Source organism: Tyto alba, unplaced genomic scaffold, assembly GCF_018691265.1.
Source record: "Tyto alba isolate M040663 unplaced genomic scaffold, T.alba_DEE_v4.0 Super-Scaffold_2, whole genome shotgun sequence".
Taxonomy (NCBI): domain Eukaryota; kingdom Metazoa; phylum Chordata; class Aves; order Strigiformes; family Tytonidae; genus Tyto; species Tyto alba.
In genome coordinates this window covers 25,702,871-25,724,734 of record NW_024881282.1, presented here as the reverse complement: position 1 = coordinate 25,724,734, position 21,864 = coordinate 25,702,871, and the positions used below count along the sequence as shown (strand labels likewise).

The 21,864-nt window shown below is 35.4% G+C and overlaps 1 protein-coding gene across 9 annotated transcripts in view; it reads right to left on the bottom strand.

Annotated features, from left to right (window-relative positions):
* Positions 1-21,864, bottom strand: part of NBEA (neurobeachin) — a 518,250-nt gene that overhangs the window by 386,899 nt on the left and 109,487 nt on the right. For all 9 annotated transcript variants that reach the window (XM_042793382.1, XM_042793373.1, XM_042793375.1 and 6 more), the window contains exons 6-8: positions 15,189-15,315; positions 9,116-9,235; positions 3,421-3,567 (exon numbers count right to left, since the gene is read on the bottom strand). In XM_042793382.1, coding sequence (XP_042649316.1) covers positions 3,421-3,567; positions 9,116-9,235; positions 15,189-15,315 — 394 coding nt within the window. The remainder of the gene's footprint in view (positions 1-3,420; positions 3,568-9,115; positions 9,236-15,188; positions 15,316-21,864) is intronic.

Here is a 21,864-nt window from a genome sequence, read left to right as displayed (position 1 = left end):
GCTGGGACACATTTCTCTCCCTTCTTTTCTGCTTGGGAACAAAGATGGGTAGCAAAAAAGGCACAGTGAGAGCAAGGACGCTGCTCTGATTTCTCTTTTCTTTCTGCAACCTCTAGCAACTGAGGATGCTACTATGCGTCAACGTATTAGGTAAAAGTCTTGGTCAGCAACTGAAAGACTAAAAATGGGCATGCTTTATTACAGCTAAAACCTAGGAATGCAAATACTGAATTCTGCTATGTTTCTACTAAATGTATTTTAAAATTTCAAGACACTTTTCAATGAATTTGGGAAGACTTAATGGGAAAGAGGCAAACCACATAGTTCTACTGCCAGTTTATTTTCCTCTCTTCCTGTCTTAAAAGTTTTATTATGTGTCATTTCTACACAATAGTTACTAAGTGTGGTGGCTTTTCATTATTGCTGCTCACACAGTCAATATAACATTTCTTGTTCAAAAAAAACCAGGCCTTTTGCTATAACTGAAAATTTAGTCTTTCAAAGTAAAGTATTTATTTCCTTAATAAAGAAATTTCTATATTAAGGTATAGTGGTTACAACTAAATGCATTCAGAATGACATGTTGAGCAAGACCAGCTAAGTATTATGAACTGTTTCTATGGTACAATGTTCTGTAATAAGCATGTAATATGCAATAAATAATATAATATAAATATTATATATATAAAATTTATAAATATTAAATATAAATTTCATATAAATATTATTTATAAATAATGAATAAAGCTTATTTTAATTACTTCTCTAGTTAATCTTAAAATCCGTTGCTTCTACCTGCATCACAGAATACGGGTGGGACAAGGTGCAAATGATTCATTTTTCTTTGTAGATCGAGATCTGCCTTTTCCCAAACTCTGTGGCTTTGGTGTTAATTGCAGCCATACATACTACATATACTCACAGATGTGTGCCTACTGCACTAGTCCTGAGCTCTGGTATAACGGTAGAGTATGCAGATTTCTCTGTATTTCAGAGGTCTTAATGGCAGTCATTGTAGACTAGAGGAATGATTGTGAGGGTAGCTGAATGACAGGCAAAATCGTAGCCTCTTGTGAGGAACAAAGCAGGCAGAGCACTAAATAAGGGATGGTCGCTTTGCCTAAAGAATCAGAACCCTGAGATATAGTGAACTAAAGTCAGAATTATAAATCAAAGGAACTCCCAAAGACAGTGATAGGAAAGAAAAAACATCTGTTTGAAGACATTCTCCAAAAATTCTCAAGTATTTTGAATAATCCTCCTTTGGAAGAAAAGCTTTGGCACAACCAGAGTTCACAACGCATCTAGAAAAACTGCACTTTTGGAAAATTTGAACAATTGATTCTCCCAGCTGGCTAACAGTACCAACAATTAGAATGAACAGGAGATGTAATGAACTATTTAAGAAAAGTTTCTGAAAGGCCAGTTTGCATCAGCAAGTTTGGTCAGAGCAAAAATGTGAACTCTAAAGTCCAGCAATTTGAGCTACGTGCCAGTTGAGGCTCCCTTAGACTATCAGATACCATACTGAAGTGTTCTGAACTGATGGACCTTTGCACCCGCATAGAATCTGAAAGAATTTACAGAAATAAACTTAACTGAGACATGAAAGAGGCGAGCTTTGCGGGAAAGCCACAATCAGTGCCCTGAGATCTCCAAATTACAAGAAGTGGTTCCTTTTTTCGGTTGTGGGTAGACCTTGGCTTGGAAGAAAGTGAGAAGAATGGGTTCTGTTTTGTCTTATTTTTTGGAAATTAGGAAGTTAAAGAGAGGAATTATGTTATTTCTAGGATCCTGCTCTAGGAATCTGCTCTTCTTAACTACCACTAGTAAAATATACTTTCAAATTCTTAGACAAGGAAGGAAATTACTTTACAGAGGAAGAAGGCATTAACTGTGCTAGGAACACAACCTAAAACTAAAAACATGATATACCAAAGAAGAACATCCCCAGAGTATTAAATTTCATCTAACTGACATTTTACAGAAATCAGCAAGTAGCAACAAGAATGAAGAAATGTAGTTTAAAGGAAGCCTATGAATCTAGCAAGGTAATTTGACAAGACTGTAATAGGGTTAGTGCAGTAACTACTGCAAACATTGTTTAGTATGAAAGCATGTATACCTTATGAACACCTTCAACACTCACAAAATGTTACATAAAGATTTTAATTTCTTGAAATGAATGCTTTATTCCTACTTGATATCACTTCAGTATGTGGCTGCAAATCCAGGAACTTAATGAATTCAGAAAGATTTACTACATTTATTATTAAGAAGTATAAGGTTATTATCTTTTGTATGACCAAAAAAAACATTTGCAGAAATATTTGTTCAAACAAAATACAGTATTAAGTTTAGAATAAAGTACTCCTTGTTTGCACAGGTGATACACTTCTCTTGACCAAACATTTTCAGTTTCAAGGCAGGTTTTAACCATCAACTGTATGCAATAGCCTTCCTCTTTTCCAGGTAACTTTGCCATGTATTTGGTATGCACAACATAATATATACCATAAAAGATATTCCCACCTATCACTGTCATTCAGGTGTTAGCCTTCATCAAATGAGTTAGAGCAATCATTTTCAGCACACCAAATTAATAATACTGGAATCTAAATGTTGATTTTTACTTGCTAATTTTAAAAGTTTTTATTTTCAGATTATATGATATATACTAAAAAACTGAAAGTCTACTTCAGATGAAACTGCAAATTTCACAAATTGGAAAAAGAAAATTTAGCAATAATTGATAGTAGAAATTCAGTAGTGTTTAGCTACTGTTAGATTAATTGTCAAGCCTTCTCCACTAGGCAGTTTCTGCAGAATTCTGCAAAGTATCTGTGTTGTTTTTCTTGATTAAATAATACTATACACAGCCATTCCAAAACATAAGTGATTGTTCATACAAGAGATCCAGGTTTATGGATGCACCATTAATTTGTCCAAACCATCCCCTAAATGTAACTGGCAAAGCATGAGTAAGACGCTCAACTTTTATTTCAACAGAACTGTTTGAAACCATGCAGTTGAACAGAATTGGTTTATTATGCCTTGTTGAATGTTAATCTGCCTTAACTCAGGCCTTAAACACAAACAGTAGAGAAGAAAGTTACTCCCCTGGTATTCAGTACACCAAATATAAAATTGCTCTAATATGATTATGACCCAAAGTCAAAAATTTCCCATACAAACATGCTTCAGCTATGCTTTAAAGAAACAACTTGCATCTTTCAAAAAGTTGGTGGAAATAGAGGATAGTTAGGATACTTCAAGAAATATTATTTTGCTGAAACCAAATCAAACAGCTCTACATTAGAGGAATATCTCTCTATATATATATTGCATATATATCTTCCAACTGTATCTATCAATTACTTTCTTTTTCCAGTTTTACATTTTTAAAAGATCCATTATTACCTTATATCCAGGTCCTAACTGATGTATTGCAAAAATCTGCGCCGGGTTGAGTGCTTCAGTGAATACATACACTGCTCCAAGCTGGCCACAAAACACTCTATTAGCATCAGCAGTTTCCGAAGAACCAAGAAAACATTTATCGTAGCTCTGTATCAGAAAGAGGCAGTGTTAATGAAGATTAGTCATAGAAACAATACAGTGAAATAATACTAAGGTACAGCTACAGAAGTCAAAAAATAAAAGGAGACTGTAACTAAGAAAATAAATCAATCATTTTTTACTTCAGTACCTGATTCTCTGTAGTGACCAACTTCATTTTGAATATCGTAATATTGTTTTACAGGTCAGTATTACTATGCTGTTATGACTGGCTGCTAGGATTTGTTTTTTATTAATTTTTCAACATACAAGGGAGAAAATTAGAATAGTACATTCAAGTACCAAATAACCTTCCCTATTGCCTTCTAGGAAATATGAAAGCCTTGAAGTTCCTTGCAATTATAATCAGAACTCCCACTGCTAACACATGAGCACATGCACCAAAATGCACACTTTTTTCACTGTTGTGCTAACAGAGCTAAACATCTCTAGAAGAAAAAAACAAATACAAATTCTTCTAGCTTGCAACTGGTACACAGTCTTCCTCTATGATCACAGCTTATAATGATTTGGTTTGACCTTAAATTCCTATTCTGTCATCTCCCATATCACAAGAGTTGTTATTTTCCATTCCTTCTTCCAACAATTATCCCTCTGCATGAAGATTTTCTGCAGTTCTCCATCTGTCTATTTCCTATTATTTCGGATTTGAAGTGGGTTTCTTGGTGCTTTTTTTTTTTTTTTTCTTTTTAAATTTAAATTTATTTTGCAAGAATTAGATTAAGTTCTTCTGGTGCTTCCAAGAAAAACGGCTTTCAGATGAAACAAAGTTTAGAACTTAACTGTCTAATGATCTGGGGAAATGGAAAACAAGGGGACAAAAGGACAACAGGAAGGACAAGGATCTTTGTAAGGCTATTCTCTCAGCTTCACTGAGTCACATGTATTTTATTTAATGGAAACAAGGATCAAGTATCACTTTTTGAGCTGAATCAGCAAACCAGTAGAATCTTCATTAAGAAAGCCTGTCGCTTCATCCTGCTTGGCTGATGAGTTTTACCCTAAGGAAAACTGTTACTCTGGAGAATGGAATCAAATATGGTGAACTGATACAGTAACTGATCAGGGTCGATAAGCTATTAACAAGGAAAATAGGACTCTGTCTATAAAGTTAAGAGGAAGTCAAAGATCTGGAGCTCAGCTTTGCAATAAGGTGAGGTAAGAAGTATCCAGGATATTTCCTGATTTATCCTCCTTTTGACCAAATGTCTATTTCTTTTTTGATTTTCCTTTGGAATTTCTAAAATTTTTTACAATTTTTTTTTTGGACAAAACTAAAAATACTTCTGAAAAAAAAATACATCAGAATTGATTCAGTGTTATATAGGATACACAGTGCAACAGATGGGATATGACACCACTTCAACTACTAGTAAATCTAACGGTGAAACTTCCTAACCATTTTCTGAGACATACATTCCTGCCTACTACAAGAGTATTTTCTTGGATTCTTCTAATTATCATTAATTGTACAACAGCCAATGTAGCTCTCAATGGATTCTGAGTTTTACAAATAATTACACATTCTAGGTCTGTTAACCTGTAGTACTTTCCAGTTCTGTCTCTTTCTTTCTGACCAGATTACACTTCCCCATTTTCCGATGCTTCACTCTGGATTAGCTGTTTCCTGTATTTTTTAACTGTAGGGGAGGGCTAACCCCTGATCTTCTGGGAATTTTCATTCACTTCTGTTCCAGATGCCTAACAACCCATAAGCCTGACTTATTTATTTATTGTAAAAGCAGCACCCAAACCTCATTGTTCATTTGGTCTTCCTCCAACTACCTCACATTTCCACAGTTTTACACCTGACAGACACCAACTGACCCAATTTTGTTTGCCTGTTTCTGTACATCCCTGGTAGTATGTCATTAATGACCCCAAGATGAGGTGATGGACAGATCTTCATTCAGTGCCTTGGTCCAAATTCTCCTATTTTATTTACATAAAAAATTAAACTCTTGGAACTTTTGGACCTTGTTACTAAAGGATATAACTTTATCCTTAATATTCTTGATGTTTATAAGCCTTACTTTCAAATGAAGTCCAAGTGCTACTGATGTCAGCAACCTATTGACTTTTCATCACCTATATCAACTTTTAAAATATTACAGTTTTCTTATCCTACAACAGAAATTCAAAGTTCTGTGAAAGATGTTAGAACATCATCAAGTTTATCTTTGTCTGGCTGTCTGAACACAAATCTTCTCCCAAACATCAGTATCACCATATTCTACACCCTGAAGAGAAGTTTTATGCTCTTTCGTGTTACTTCCCAGATGAGGAATTTTCTGCAGTTAATAGTTATAATATTCAAACTCTTCCAATTTAACTTCCACCTCAAAGTGTATTTGATCTCTTCTAAATAATTCAATCCATAAGGCATACAGAACTGATCATGACTACTGACCAGCAAGCAATTGCACACATTTGATTATATTATATCCTGTCATGCGTTTCACTTCACTTTTTTGTCATAATCTCTAGCTATATTTACTCCTTGGAATATAAACTCTATGAGTTATTCACCACTAGCTGCTATATCTTGTTTAGCACTCAAATACAATGAATCTCAGCACTGATATGGTTTTTATATTTCATTAGATAGTAATAATGAAGTCAAAGCCAAAAATGGCTCTATGGAAACAGTGTATCAGCAGCATTCACAATAGAAACAGCTATATGAAGAAGTTCACAGTGTCTTCCCGATTTTCATCTACACACATATCTTCCCTCTAACATTTGGGCTGAACATTGTACAACATTTTTAATACATGGAGGTCCTCCAAAGAAAATGAAAAATCTTGAAAAAGATTTGAGTGATTTAGAGTTTTGCATGACGCATTTTGCAAATCCCTAGACAAAAACATGTATTAAGACAACATACATATGTGAAGAAAAGGAATGTGAAGCTTTAATGACTACTTCATGTAATAACCCTATATCTTGCTGCCCATATTACAGAAAAGTTCAGAAAGGTGACTTCATGGCTGTGTATAAGAAAGAATGAAATAGAAGAAATACAAGAAAAAAAATAATTTAAAAAAAAAGCATTATTTAAACTTTCACCCTTTTGGTCATCTGCATCTTTACTTCAATGTCTTCCAGGGTACATAAAATTTTTAGACTAAGGTATTCTTCAGTTCTTGTGTGGATACAAGAGGTAAATGTCAGATATTGAAAAAAATATAAAAATACAAGATAATTATAATGCAAGAACAATCTGGGAATAAATAAAATAAAATAAATTCACAGTCTCTACCAAGTATTCAAGGGAATACTTTTAACAACTCAACCTTTATAAGATACAAGAAACTTCTCTCAGTTAAAACAAGAGCTTCTCTTCCTAGCTAATGTATAATAGTGCTAAGAAGCCTATGTGCGCACTTGCCTACTTTCCTTTTTATGCCTTCCATACATTGCATTCACACATCTGTCCTGAATTTCTCTTACTTTTGTTTCTATTTCCTATTTCTGATAGATTTTTGTTGTTACAAAATAACTTAGTCTATTCTCTAGCAGCCAAAGTAAAACCTTTGCAGAAACTTAAGAGACTTCTAGCAAAACTTCTAAAGCTTGGTAAACTAATCCCACCTTAAGAAAGGATTGTATTTCTATTACATGAGAAAGTAAAAAGGAATACTGTGAAGAATATATGAATAGAAGGAGAAGATCTTACCAAGCATTTATCATTAAGGATTACAGAACCTTACACCATATAAATAGTAACTCAGCCCAGACCCTCAGACCTCAGCTGGCTTTTCAATCACATTCTCACCTATCACAAAAACGTTTATGTTACCAAGGAGAAACCACGCTCTGCAAAAACTGAAAGGCTTGCCTTTTCTTGCAAGTAGAAATGCTAGCAAGAAAGCAAAGAGTGACGGTCAGAAGCTTTGGCAAGCAGAGCCCCCCTACTTTAATTAACATCTAATATTTAAACTCTCCCTTTCACATCCAACTTTGCCTCTAGAATTCAGCAAAAGACAGTTAATTTCCTTAAGTATAAAAGGGCTTCCTTATCCTTTAGAGGCAGACAGAAACAACTGAGAATTATATTATAAATGAGAAATAACATAAGTGTAGCAAGCTGATGAATCAAGCTCCTCAGAAAGTCTAGCACAGCTTTATCTAAAGGCAAAACACAAGAGAATTATTTTGTCTGCCTTCCCCATGCAAAATTCTGGGCCAGAAAGAGTGCCTATCTTCTGAATCACTAGGTGTAGACTCTCAAACTTTCTAAAGTAGAAGGTACAAAAAAAGAGAGCACCAAGAAAAAAAAAAAAAAAAAAAAAAAACCCACAACCTTATATAGATTTCATTAAAAGAATTTAAATATGAAAAATATGAAAATGGATGCCTTTCTTGTAAGAATATACTGTTAATTTGAACTCAGGCCAATTAATAACTATAGGGGTATTTAAAGGGATACATGCAATCTTTGGCAGGTAAAAATGACTGGTTTCTGCCTGGGGGACAAGCAGATGCATGGCCACTGTGTCTCTGCTCTGAGCTGACTAATGCTATACAACTGTGTGTCTCTCATTATCTTTAACAGGTCTGGATGGCCAATAAGGGAGGACATCTCTCTGTAAAAGTTTACTAAAGGAAATTGCTCAGTATTTCAGGGATGAAATTTTGTCGCATCTAATTTGTACTTGCTAACAATATTAATTATTAATTCCTTAACAAAATATACTTGTTACTGTGAGACAGATGTAAGACTTCAGACTTTGTGTAATACTAAAAATATCTTTATATTTTTCCACGCTTCTGATTTCTAGCTATTTTTCTTTTTTAATACCTCTATTTATCTTGTTGGTTTAAAACTGTAAACTCTGCATAGAAGAAATGATCTCTAACTACACTTGTACAGTGCTTAAAACAATACAAGTCTGAACATGGTTCAGGCTACTCAGTTCTACTGCAATTAAAAAACCTACTTAAAATGTAATGTTCAATAACACAAAAAGCATAGAAATCTTTTAAGCATTAACAAATATCTCCTCTTGAATCTAACACAGAACTTAACGCGATGCAAAAATTAGTACTTTTGTACACATTGGCAGTGTGCATAGTCATCTGTCAGAACAAAAGAGATTTTCTTAAGGACTTTCCTCAAGCTAAATCTGTAAATCCTGTAACTACCACATTTTCCTATGGAAAAAGCTAAGTATTAATCCATTGTCATCAGTGTCCTCTATATGGTGTCACATAGTAAAAATATTAGCTATAACAGTCTGTCCAAACAAAATCTTTGAAAATTTCATTAGAACAGCTATGCAAAATGCAGCAAGAAAAAGCCCCAATATTCTAAAAGATATTAATATATAAAATCAATAATGTTATGTTTTGATAAGTACATTCCTAAGTACATAACTAAGTATATAACTAAGGAGGGTAGATGAAAGGAGAATGTTAAAAAAATTAGAAAATTTTAAAAGATATAGAGAAAACAAATATAGTACTTATTTTTTTCTTTTTCAATTTACTTTAAAATGAAAAGCCATGATAAAGGAAAAAAATAAAATCTTACATCATTCGTGTTAACATGCCAGGCCATGTCACCATAGGATACCAGCTGGCCATTCACGTAACATCGTATTTCACTATTTCTCCATCGATTATAGATGTGTACAATGCTTATCATATACCACTGGAAAGACATGGAAAATTAGTATATAGTGGGAGGTTTTGTGCTATAAAACATAAAGTTAATGAACAGCATTCAAAATAAGTGACCAGCCTCGTAAAGTTATACAAACAGATTAATCCTCGCAAACTTGTAAAATTAAAAGTCAAGTCAATGGAACTTCAAGTCCAGTCAGTAGAACCATGCCTAGACGCAATGATACACCTACCTGCATCCTTTTATGAGGTTAGAGCCAAAAATGCATACATATAATTAAAATGTTAAATAAATTTCCATTCCTGAAAGTGTAATTTAATTTAAACACTATACATCGTAACACAAAACACAACTGAGTTCTGATGGGAAATCCAATCCTATGTGCACTTACCGTAACAAATTCATATCACCTATCTCTGCCTTTTCATCATAGCTCTCTGTCAGAAATAATTAAATAAAAAAAAGGAAAAAATTCACGACAGCAAAGTTTACAGCTCAGTTTAAGATGTCATCCTGATTGCTTCATATGATTTTCTTCCTTCATTCTTTACCATTCCACCAATTTTTGGACAACTGTCATATAATTCAAAATGCATTATATAATCAGAGAAAGCATCACAGTAAAATGCTCCCAAGTGCAACTATGATGATCTTTCAAATAATCTACTCAACAGGAATCATTATGTCCATGACAAATAAATTCAAGAAGAAAACCTCAAGCTTCCTCTAAAATTAAACCTTTGAACTTATCTAAGACTAGGAATGGAAATTTAATCTTTAAGATCAGCAAATCAATTAATACTTAGCTATAATGGGTGTCTGCATTATTTCAAAATATACACAAACCAGACGAAAATGGACATACTGGACAAAGTCCAGAAAGGGCCACAAAGATGATTAAGTGATTGAAGCCTCTGATACGTGAGGAGAGGCTGAAATATGGGTCTGTTTAGTCTGGAGAAGAGAAGGGTCAGGGGGATCTTATCCATGTGTATAAATACTTGATGGGCAAGGGATAAAGAAGATGGATCCTGAGACTTCTCACTACTACCCAGTTACTGGACAAGAGGCAGTAGGCACAAATCGAAACACAGAAAACTCCATTCGAACATATGTAAGAAGAGTGGTAGTAAGCAGTAAGGACAGTCAAAACACTAGCACAGGCTGCCCTGAGAAACTGCAGTCTCCTTGCTTGGAGATATTCAAAAACTGACTGGACAAGATCCCGAGCAACCTTCGAATTGAGGTGTCCCTTCTCTGAACAGGGGGGGAAACTAAACTGTCTCAACACGTCTCCTTCAATCTTATTGATTCTATGAAAAAGTCAGCTCATCTGCCTTGAAAACACAATTTCATATTTTAATAATTTGAAATAGTAGTTTACAATTTACTTGTCTTCCCTTTCTTGGTATCTGTCTCAATGATTATCTTTTGATTTCTGTGTTCAACTAAGTCTCTTTTCTTCAAAGCAGAGAACTTCTACATCTCTTGGGGGTATTTTTTTAATAAGTCCCTTGGTGACTCTCTCCCTGAGCTGGGGTAAGTAAATACAGAGCCTACTAATATAGAAATCTGCATCTCTGTATCAGAGAAAATAAAAGCAAAAAGTTTTCACATGTTGATTTTGAAATGAGATAGAACACAGCATTACAGCTTTTAAAAAGCATGCAGAAAAATATATTTTGACAATGATCATTGTAGGAGACCTTGAATTGAGCTGTATTCTGTTATTTATCTGTAATATTTATATATAGTAGAATACACAAATTTTTCCACATCTTTTTCAAGGTCTTAAAAAATAGATTTTCATTTTTACCTCCTTAAAACTTACAGTTAACAGAATGGGAAAAGACTAATCATACAACAGTATGTAAGAGCATCTCATTTAGAGTATCTCATTTCTTGCCTATCCAAGTGTGTCGGGTTTCTGTGGTACAGTTTTTGGTTGCAGGGGAGGGGGGATACAGCAGTGGCCCCTGTGAGAAGCTTCTCAAAGCTCCCCCGGCTCCAATTCAGACCTACCTCTGCACCAAGGCTGAGCCAATCAGTGATGGCGGCTGCACTGCTGTGAGAACGTATTTAAGAAGGGGGAACCTAAAAAGAGTTTGGAATTTGTGAGGATGAGTTACAAGAAGAACCAACACCCAGGTCAGTGGAAGAAAGGAGGAGGAAGTAGGGGAGGTGTGCCGGAGCAGAGACCCCTGTTTCCCGTGGTGAGACGGCAGGGCCACCTCCCTGTCCCACATGGAGGTCACGGGTGGATCAGAGGCCGGCCTGGAGCCTCTGAAGGAGGCCACACCCGATCAGGTGGTTGCACTTAAAGGAGGCCAGGACTCTGAAGGGAGAAGCAGCCCCCACTGTTGTGGTTTGGTGCTGGGAGGACTGGAACACGCTGGCGGGACCCACGCTGGAGCAGTCTGGGAATGGCTGTAGTCCATCAGGAAGACTCACACCAGAGAAGATTCCTGGAGGCCTGTCTGCAGTGGGAGGGGAACCACAGGAAGCAGGGATGTGCGGTGCTCACCCCACCTCCCAAGAAGGAAGGAGGGGTGAGCTGGCTGTGACCCCCATCCCCTGCCCCTGTGCTGCTGGGGGAGGAGGGGGAGAGATGGGGAGCAGAGCTGAGCCCGGGGAGAAGGGAGGGGTGGGGGAGGTGGTTTTGGAGGTGGTGGCACTTCTCACTGTCCCACCTTGTCTATTAATTGTTGTCTTTTGTTTAGCATTTGAATTAAAGTGACATTTTCTTTTCTTCCTCCAACGAGTCTGTCTTTTGCCAGTGACCATAATGGGTGAGCATCCCTGAGCCATTTTGCTTCAATTTTCTCCTTTCCGTTAGTGAGAGGGGAAGGGGTGAGTGAATGGCTGCATGGTGTTCAGCTGCCCTCTGGGCTCAAACCACAACAGCAGTTTTTTGCAGTTCCTTTAAAATAGAAATAGCAAATCCTGCATATCCAAGCATAATCTGCCTTTTTCGAGACAAAGTCAAGCAAGACCCAATATCTAAGTTCCCTGAAAGTTTCAAAAAGAAATAAATCCAAATGTTACTGGTATTTAAAATTTTCAACTCTCGTCCCAGTAAGATGCCACACAGTTTATAGCAAAGTAATGCAAGCTTCTTGATATTAGTATGCTTTCTGATCTTCCCCAGATCATCACAGATGCTATAACCATCCTTATCATAAGGCTAACAATTTAATCTGAATAGTATGGTTTTCCTCACACACAATTTATCTTCAACTTTTAGTTGAAAAATTCTCCCTACCTTTTTTGTTTTTTTTTTTTAACTTTCAAAGTCAGTAATACAATTTTAAGTTCATCCTACAGTGTCGTTCCCTGTATCATTTTCTAAAAAATGCACTAATACCGTGCCTCTCTGCAATAACAAGAGCTTCCTTAGGCAGTACTCAAAGACACTTCAGAGAACAGCCTGTCAATTTTTTATACACCTGAAATCCTTCAAGCTTAATCACCCACTGCTGAGTAAGTCATATTCCTACTCCATAGCACAGTAAAATCAGAGAGATGACACATCACACACTAAGTATTTAGAGAACGTGGAACTTACTTCAGTCTGTACTACAGTTAGTAAAGGTGTCCAGGATTAGAAACACCAAAAAAAACCTGTTTGCTCTCGACTACAGTGCTTTACTGTTCATACTTTTACAGGAACTGATGCTGAGGCTGGAATTCAAGGGATTGAAAATAACTAGGGGTTACTAACACCAAAATTTCAGTTTGGAGTCTCAAAAAGCAGTATAGACATATTAAACACAACACTGCCAAAGCTAGTTTAGCTCTGTTGAGAGGGCAGTCTATTATACTATACCTACATTTTCTATTTGGGGATATGATAACAAAATTACTCTGTGTGTTTTTAGAAATAACTTGTTTTTATGATGTTGTTAAAATACAGTAATTAAAACCTAAATAACCACTTAACACATCTTAAAGTTTTAAATTAAGATTACAAATTATTCTGTGGATGGTGTCATATGACATAGGCAACAGTGGGAAGATCTTCACATGAATATAGTATCTTTCTGACCTGCCTACATAAAGCTTTTGACCAGGTGGCTTGAATATATAATTTTACTGTGATTCAACAAAAAATTTAAAAATACGTTATTCAGAAGTTTAATGAGGATGGTATTTCTGGCAAAAGCTATTGCTGAAATGTCTATGCCTGTAGCAAAAGGCTAGAAAATAGTATATCTGATTACAAAAATCACACTTCTCAGGTTAGCATTTGGACAGTAAGCTGCTTTGTAAATGGGTACACATTTTTTTAATACATATCTACACATTCAATGCTTGCACACTGGAACCAAAGTAATACCTAAATAACATGAAGAAAATAAATCTACATGTTAAACAGGGTATGTTTTGACTTGTTGGAGCCAGGAATCGTATTTGACAGGTTTTCTTTCCTCCATTAAGTGTTATGTGCCTTCCCACATACACACAAGCTATTAATGGAAAAACAGTATCATATGAAGCCAATTGCAAATATATTCTAGAAGATTTATTTCAAACACTTTCTAAATCTGACATACAGCCCAAAGTGTATGAAGCATGATGTCTAAGAAATATAAAACGGGCATGGAAGTTATACTTGGACATACTTCAGTAGATCAGCAGATTATGATTTGAAATGGAGATTCATATAATGAGACATACATGTATTAAGTATTTCACAATTAACTATTTTAAGTAGAATAGCAAGAGCTTAAATTTTCCAGGGATGGCATGAAGGAAACTAGTCATTCATTATAAAAATTATCAAGAGAACATCTTGCTAAAAATATGAAAGACTGGTTGTTCATGAACAAGTAAAGAAATGATCATCTAGATCCCAAAAACTAGTTATCAATAAAATTATCCAAAAGTTAACAATTCTATTTGTTCCTAAATTGAGTGTTTACCAGTAACATCAGCATGCTACTTTAAAAGAAAACTGAACAGTCATCAAAACTCTCTTCTGGCTATAAAATCAAATATAATTTTTGCAAAACAGAATAGATTAATTTCAATACTCTCAACAGATACATGTTTATAAGGCTTTACACATTCCTGAGTAATATGCTAGAAAAAGACATTACTATGTTTTAAAAAACCACAAAGAACCTCACAGCTACATGACAGAATTAGAATCAGTGATTCTGAATCACAAATACACACCAAGAAAAATAGTAGAACATAAAGCTGAGTGAATAATGGTATTCCCTCCTAAGAGATTGTTTTTTCAAAACAAAACAACAACTGAAATTCAATATACAAATTCTAAGGCCATAAACAAAAGAAATGAGTGTCACAGCAAAATATATACAAGGCTCCTATCAATGACAAACACAAAAAGCTGACTGTACAGAAAAGTCAATGTTTCAGTCAACTAACTGAAATATTGAAGTTAGCAGAGTCATCGTTCTCCTAGGACTACTAGGCATACAGTAGAAATGAACACTAATAAACACCGGAGAAATAATCAAGATCTACTATGAAAAGTGAGAAATCTCTGAACACATACATAAGTGTCTCTGAACACAGACGTAGAATAAAGTTCAGAGCCTTATATCCCTCAGCATCAGAAGATGAAACTCTGGTATTGCCAGCGAATTGTTCCAGACATTGGCACCAAAGTCATCAAGTATAGAATGTTCAGAAATAGAATGATGACCTTTTAAAAATAAAACACATCCACTTTACAAACACTCAAAATTCTTCTCTATCTGAAGCTAATAAAGCAGCATTTTTAAAAATCAAGTTGACTTTATAGAAGTGTTACTTTATAAATTGTTACATTTTCTTGAATTGATTCTGGTCTGTGACTGACACAGAATTTCACATGACCATTAGAAAAACTACTTATAAATAAGAAATTATTAGTAACACTATGGCACTAAAGGGATTTTAGCTCTTCTTCCCAGAAGCACTCTGTCACATTTTCAGTGTTATTCTTTACTATAAATACCACTTTGCTTACCTTGCGTGGCTGAAAGTCATACTTCACACAGTGCTGGAAACCTTTGCCTTTTGACTTCAATGATGTAACTATTAAGCAGTTGCCAACAAAATGAGCAGAATACCCAACACCTTTGCTAGTGCGGAAACTGAAAAGAAAGAATTATTACTGAAATTGGAAGAAGGGGAATTACTAGATAGTAAAAAGGACCAAATATTACTTTCAATTGCCATGAGAAAAAAAATAAATTAGTACACGTATCAGTGAACTTAATTTCCTTTATACCTTCTCTTCCCACCATTTCTTTGGGGGAGCTACTAACCTTCATCACTTACTTGATTCCAGGCTACATTCTAAAAATCAGCACTTTTTTTTTTTTTTTCTTTACAAAGATCCAAGATGTTAAATACTGTAGCTATCTGTTTTTTGCATCGATTTCCTAATTCATTATAATTTAAAATAACATATCTGATTTAAGTTACAAAGAAAAATCATCACAGAACAAATGTGAGATGCCTTGCAATTTTATGGGGTTTGGAAAACAATGCAGCTGGTATGACATAGAAATTTGAATTCAAGGTAATTACTATGCACAAGAACTATTTCTTTGTCAAGACCTTTGATTTAGTTAGGCTAATGATCTATGAAGTTTTAATCATCTGAGTTGTGGATTTATTTTCATTTGTCAAATTGATAAAGGATTACAATTTTAACAAAATAAGCTTAGTAAGCGTTTCTAGCTTTCTCGTGACGAGTATCATGAAGACAGATAATGCTGAAAGCTCATACATTTCTCTAATTATATTTGAAATCAAAAGCATTGTAAAGAGAAATTCTGGACTTCTTAAAAAACATTTTGCAAAGGAAGCTGGTAGAAATTCATGAATGACATTACACACAGCATTTTTAAGGAGGTAAGACCACATCTACAGCTATATCACTTATTCGCTTCTGAAAAGCTAAGTACACTAGAAGTCTGCTATCGTTAATATGGAGCACACTTTATACAGATTTTAGTCTTTTTTTTTTTCCAATTTAAATTCGTTACCAGATTATAAAAATAACCAATGGCTGAAATACAAAGCCTAAATGATGAGCTTCATCTATAAACTCTGAAATGAAGTTTTGCAAGTGTAAGAAAAAAAAACCTACTAATTTTGAATATTTGTATATACTCCTGTAGCCCACTAATTAACACTTTCTCCCTTCCTTAATAATATAGGCTACTTACAAAATAATTTCATATTATTACAATAATAATATTTTAAATGGTTTAAATGTAATGTTTTCATCAAAAATTTTTACTAGGTTTTTCATAAAGAGGTGAAAGGTACATGCAGATACTAAATTCTTACCTAATAGCTGCTGAAATTCTGCATTTTTCATCTAACCTTCTAAACAAATACAATCTTGATTTTAACATGCAGAAAAATTGCATAGTTACAGACCTAATTCCATCTTCAGAAACTTGCAGTTAAATCTGTATGCATGCATTACTGAAGGAGAGAATCAGATTTTCCTCTTTCCTCACTGTCAAAAATAGAGCTGACTAACCACGACCTTCTCAAAAAAATAAACACCTTACAACATAGGTGGTGTGGCTAGACCCTGATGTGGCCAGAGCTTAGATGTTCTTTGACAGAATTTTTAAAGGAGGTCAAAAAGAAACATTCAAATTCTAGAAAGCTATGTTTGTTATAATTAATTAGAATACCTCTATTAAATGTGAGAAACAGTGACTAGGCTAAACAGAACAGGAGAAATAACATTTATAGACAACTCTCCGCCCTAATGGGTTCTTGCGCAGAGGTCCTTACTTCCAGTCTTGATTTCAGTCATCTTATGAGTTGCGGCATACCATGTCCCATGATTTCTGATCATCAGGGTGTTTCTGCTGGCATTGAGGCATGCCTTGGTTTGCTCTTTCCCTTTAGCAGCTTGTTAAGGGGCCGAAGAAGCTTTATTTTCCCAAATTCAGGCTGTGGTTTCCTCATTCTTCTATCTGCCTCTATACAGCGCACATAATTCTCTCTCCCCTCAAGCTGCTGCGCTGGAAAGGAGCATGATTCCCTGTCACAGCGCTTTCTACAGGCTTCCACACAATCCTTGCCAAAAAAAGGGCACTCTTTAATAAACCTAAGAAATCCTCTGTAAATAAACCTAAGATATAAGAATGAAGAGAAAAATTACATACTGTCCATCACCACTGACCTCAAGAGTGAAGGCAATTTATAACACTGCCAATCTTTTATAACACTGCATCTTTTGAAACCTATTTTTAACATGGATCATTTCAAAGATCTGGCTTCCACAGTGGTCCCACAGGCAGCTATACCCCACCACAAAAGGAAGACTGAAGAGCCTCATGGGAAAATATTACTCATATACATATATAGCCTGCATTACCTATATACACAAATAACCTGCATGACCACAGTACTGAGTTTTGTACAGTAACCTTAAAATACAGCTTTTACAATGAGAACAACTGAATGTGTTGTTTGAGACTTTGATTTACCTCCTCTGAGCTTTATGACATTCAAAGAACTTTTCACCAGGTAGTTGTAGTCTCACAATGCCAGATTTGTTTCTCAGCAACATAAGTCATCTCTACAAGCTAAAATGGTTTTGGCTAACATAATCCTATTCTGAAGGTTATGGAAAAAAATACACAGATTCACTAGGTTCTGCCGTATGGTAGAGCAGTATTTGACAAGAGATGTCAAATAAAATTTTGGGCTTTTTTTAAATTACCAACAGCCAATCACTGTAAATACCATCACAGTTTTAACTGATAAAACATTATTAAAATTGTGTAAATGCATCCTACTACTCTGAACAGAAACAAGTAAGCCTTTTGTTATACACTGAGAACACTGTAAAAAAAAAAAAAAAAAAAAAAAAAACAAAAAACAAAAACAAAACAAAACAAACAAACAAAAAAACAAAAACAAAAACAAAAAACAACCAACAATAGAATGGATCCTGAAGAATTGTCTACACCTTTAAAGATCTTCCCTTTCCTAAGCCCCCAGTTACTGGGCTTATTTTGTCACCACTATGATCAAACCAGACTGTTCCTGAAATTTTAAACACTGATTTGTCCTTACACGTGTAACTTCCTGGAGTTCAGCATATGAAGACAAGAAAGCAATGAAATAATTAAAAAGTAGCTTGTTTCTTAGCAGGGCTCTTCTCTTATCTTGGAATAGAATGAATGATTTCCTAAACGTGAAGTTTAGCCAAGATTTTACCTTTTTTCCCTGAAATGAATTAGTATTCTAATACAACAGTAGTTGAGAAAATGAGAACACAAATATATTCTGTATTTACCTGAACATTACAATACACAGATTAGGTTAATCTTCACATTTTATTCCTTGACAAAGGTAAAGTAGGCTGGGACTGGTCTCTAGGATACTGCACAGAAATTCTCTTACCAATTACCTACACATGCAGAATCTGCCACATCCAAAGATGAAATGCACACAGACAACAAGAGCAGTACTGTCAACACCCATATGGTTTTATGAGCCTTTAACTACCTCCCATAGCAGCTGGTATACAATTTTACTACATATCGTTCATAAAACCCTTATAGTTATGTTTCATTTCAGCCAGTTTCTCAAAGCAGCTACTGGATGTTATTACACTTCAATAGCAGGTAAGCATTCTTCCATCCACTGGTGAAACTGTTTAGTGATTCCAGTTACTTTATCTTGGGATTTTATGAGCAATTTAATGTATGAACATAGTACTGTGACTGAGAATATATTAATTCATTATTGTCTGAAGAAAAAAAGAAAAAAAAATGTTTCTTTTCTACTAGCTTTGGAATTCCATTATGTGATTTTACAACTGTACTGCATTACCTCTGTTATTATTAGCCATAGAGAAGGACTGAAAAGTCTAGGCAGCTTGCTTTGTGGTTTTGTTTTACTTTGTTTTTCTCCTTGTCTCTATACCAATAAAAATAAAATTTAGAAGGCTCCTTCAGAAGTTTTAGCTAATCCTCCATTACATGTTTGTGGAAGCACTTAGATGTTTTAAGGACAAAAAGCAACAATTATAACAATCCAGTCTCAGTTCACCCTCTAGTTCTTTTACAGACCCCAATACCCAATTTGAAAGAAAGCATGTCTTAAAAAAAAAAAAAAAACTAAAAAAACAAAACAGAAACACAAAAAGCCACCAAAAAATCTTAATATCTGCACTGATTTTATCCAATCCATCTCCTTTTTTAGCAGAAACAAATATAGAGATTTAGAGGATGGAGACTTCCCAGTTGAGCACACTTAAGCTTAGCCCCTAAATTCCTAAATTTGCACTGTTTTTATGACAAGGAATCTACACTTCATTTTTGAGGAAACATATCCAGTGATCTATTAACTGTGATTATTATTACTATACTGTGTCTTATAATTGTGATAGTTAAAGTGACCATAGTGTTGTGTGTCTAAAAGTTTTAACTTTCCTATTTCACTGTCTACCCACTGGATTCAGATTAAACAATCCATCAGCGTCAGATTTTGCATGAATTCTGAAAACAGAACTCAAGAGCATCATTAATTTCATCACGTTTTTTGTTTTTTTTTTTTTTTTTTTCTTGGAAGTTTCCATAATAAAATGTTTTCCAGAGCACAGTTCACTCCAGAGTGTTCTCTGCATAGTACCAATATTATCCATGGTCTCTTACAAGAAGTAGCCATTCTTAACTGTAAATGGTATTCCAGTAAAGCTTTTGCCAAGATTTCAGGAAGTGATCACATCGCCCTTACTCTCTTCTCCATTTGTTCAGAATATCCTTGAAAAGATCGTATTAGCTCTTTCAGCTAGAGCAATGAAAACAGTTTATGGTCAGTTGGTTACCTACAATAATCCTTAACATCCTTTTGCAATGAATGCCTTCTAATACATAACTACTAATTCTGTAAGCACAGCACCCATTATTCACTTCTAGGTATATGATCTCGGTTTGCTTACACTAAAATTTGTGCTACAGAATTCTCAATTTTACCAACTGAACCTGACTGCTCTGCAACAAAGCTTTCTCCTTATTGTTATTTATCATCCATGCAAATGTCAAAGATTTCTCATTTTCTTCCAGGATTGTCAGACTCAATTAGTAATTGATAAGAAAGTTACAACGCTGTTGCAGTACACAAGTATTAATAGACTGTCACTTAGCAGCTGTCCAGCATCATCCTCAGAGATAATTATTAAAAAAAAAAAAAAAAAAAAAACAAACACCAAAACAAAAAACAAAACAAAAACCCAACAAATTGGCTTACAGTTCTTGAAGCAGCACTTGTCATTTATCTAATTACAGAACAGTAGGAGTTTTCCCTCACATCTGGCAAATGTGAAAGCATTTCTTTGCTTCCCTTCTCCATTTTTAAGCATAAGTTTTCACATCATGCTCAAGCTACTGTAATGGCTCCCTCCCAACAGAAAGACCTCTAGCCACTTCCTTCTGCACTCACTTAAAGCCTGGATCATACCTAAGAAGGCAACTGGGAATAGTCAGCATGGATTTACAAATTGGAAATCATCCTTGATCAAACTGATAGCCTTCTACGATGAGATGACTGGCTTGGAGGATGGAGAGGAAAGCTGGAGATGTTTATCCTGACTTTCTAGCAAGACTTTTCAACACTGTAATAACCTCAATGACAAACTAAAGAAGAATGAGCTACATAAGTGGTCTGAGAGGTGGTCTGAAAATGAACTGAAATACTGGGCTAAAAGCATTGTCATCAGTGGTATGAGTCCGGTTGGAGGGCAGTTACTACTGGAGTCAGGGGGTCCAGTACTGGGACCAATCTTGTTCATTAATAACCTGAATGGTCAGACAGAGTGCACCTTCAGCAAGTTTACAGATGATATAAAACTGGAAGGAGTAGCTGATACACCAGATAAGTATGCAGTCATTCAGAGGGATCATAGCAGGTTGGAGAAACAGGCCAACAAAAATCTCATGAAGAATGAAGGAAAGTGCAAAGTCCTGCCCTGGAGGAGGAACTGCCCCAAGCACCAGTATGTGCTGGATACTGACTGGCTGGAAATCAGCTTTGCAGAAAGGGAAACGGTGGTGTGGGTGGACAGTAAGCTCAGTAACGTGCCCTCGTGGCAAAGGCAGCCAGTGGTATTCCTGCATTAGGAAAAACATTGCCAGCAGGCTGAGGGAGGTGATCCTTCCCCTGCCCTCAACACTGTGGAGACCACATCTGGAATGTTGTGTCCAGTTCTGGGCTGCACAGTATAAGAAAGACACGGACATACCAGACTGAGCCCCGAGGACTGAATGATCAAAGCCTCTGACACATGAGAAGAGGCTGAGATATGGGACTGTTTATCTTGGAGAAGAGAAAACATGTATAAATACCTGATGGGTAGGGGGTAAAGAAGTCTGAGCCAGGGACTTCTCAGTGATGCACATTGAAAGGACAAGGTGCAATGGATGCAAACTGAAACTGAGAAACTTTTTCATTGTGAAGGTGGTGAAAGACTGGTACAGGTTTCCCGGTGAGGTTGCAATGTCTCCAGTTGTGAAGATATAAAAAACATGACTGGAGAAGGTCCTGAGGAACTTGTTCTAGCTGACATTGCTTTCAGCACCTCTGCTTCAAATCAGAGTCCTCTAAAATTGTTCAGGCTACTAAGTTATTGCTTTTAAAATAATGAGTATTTAAAAGAC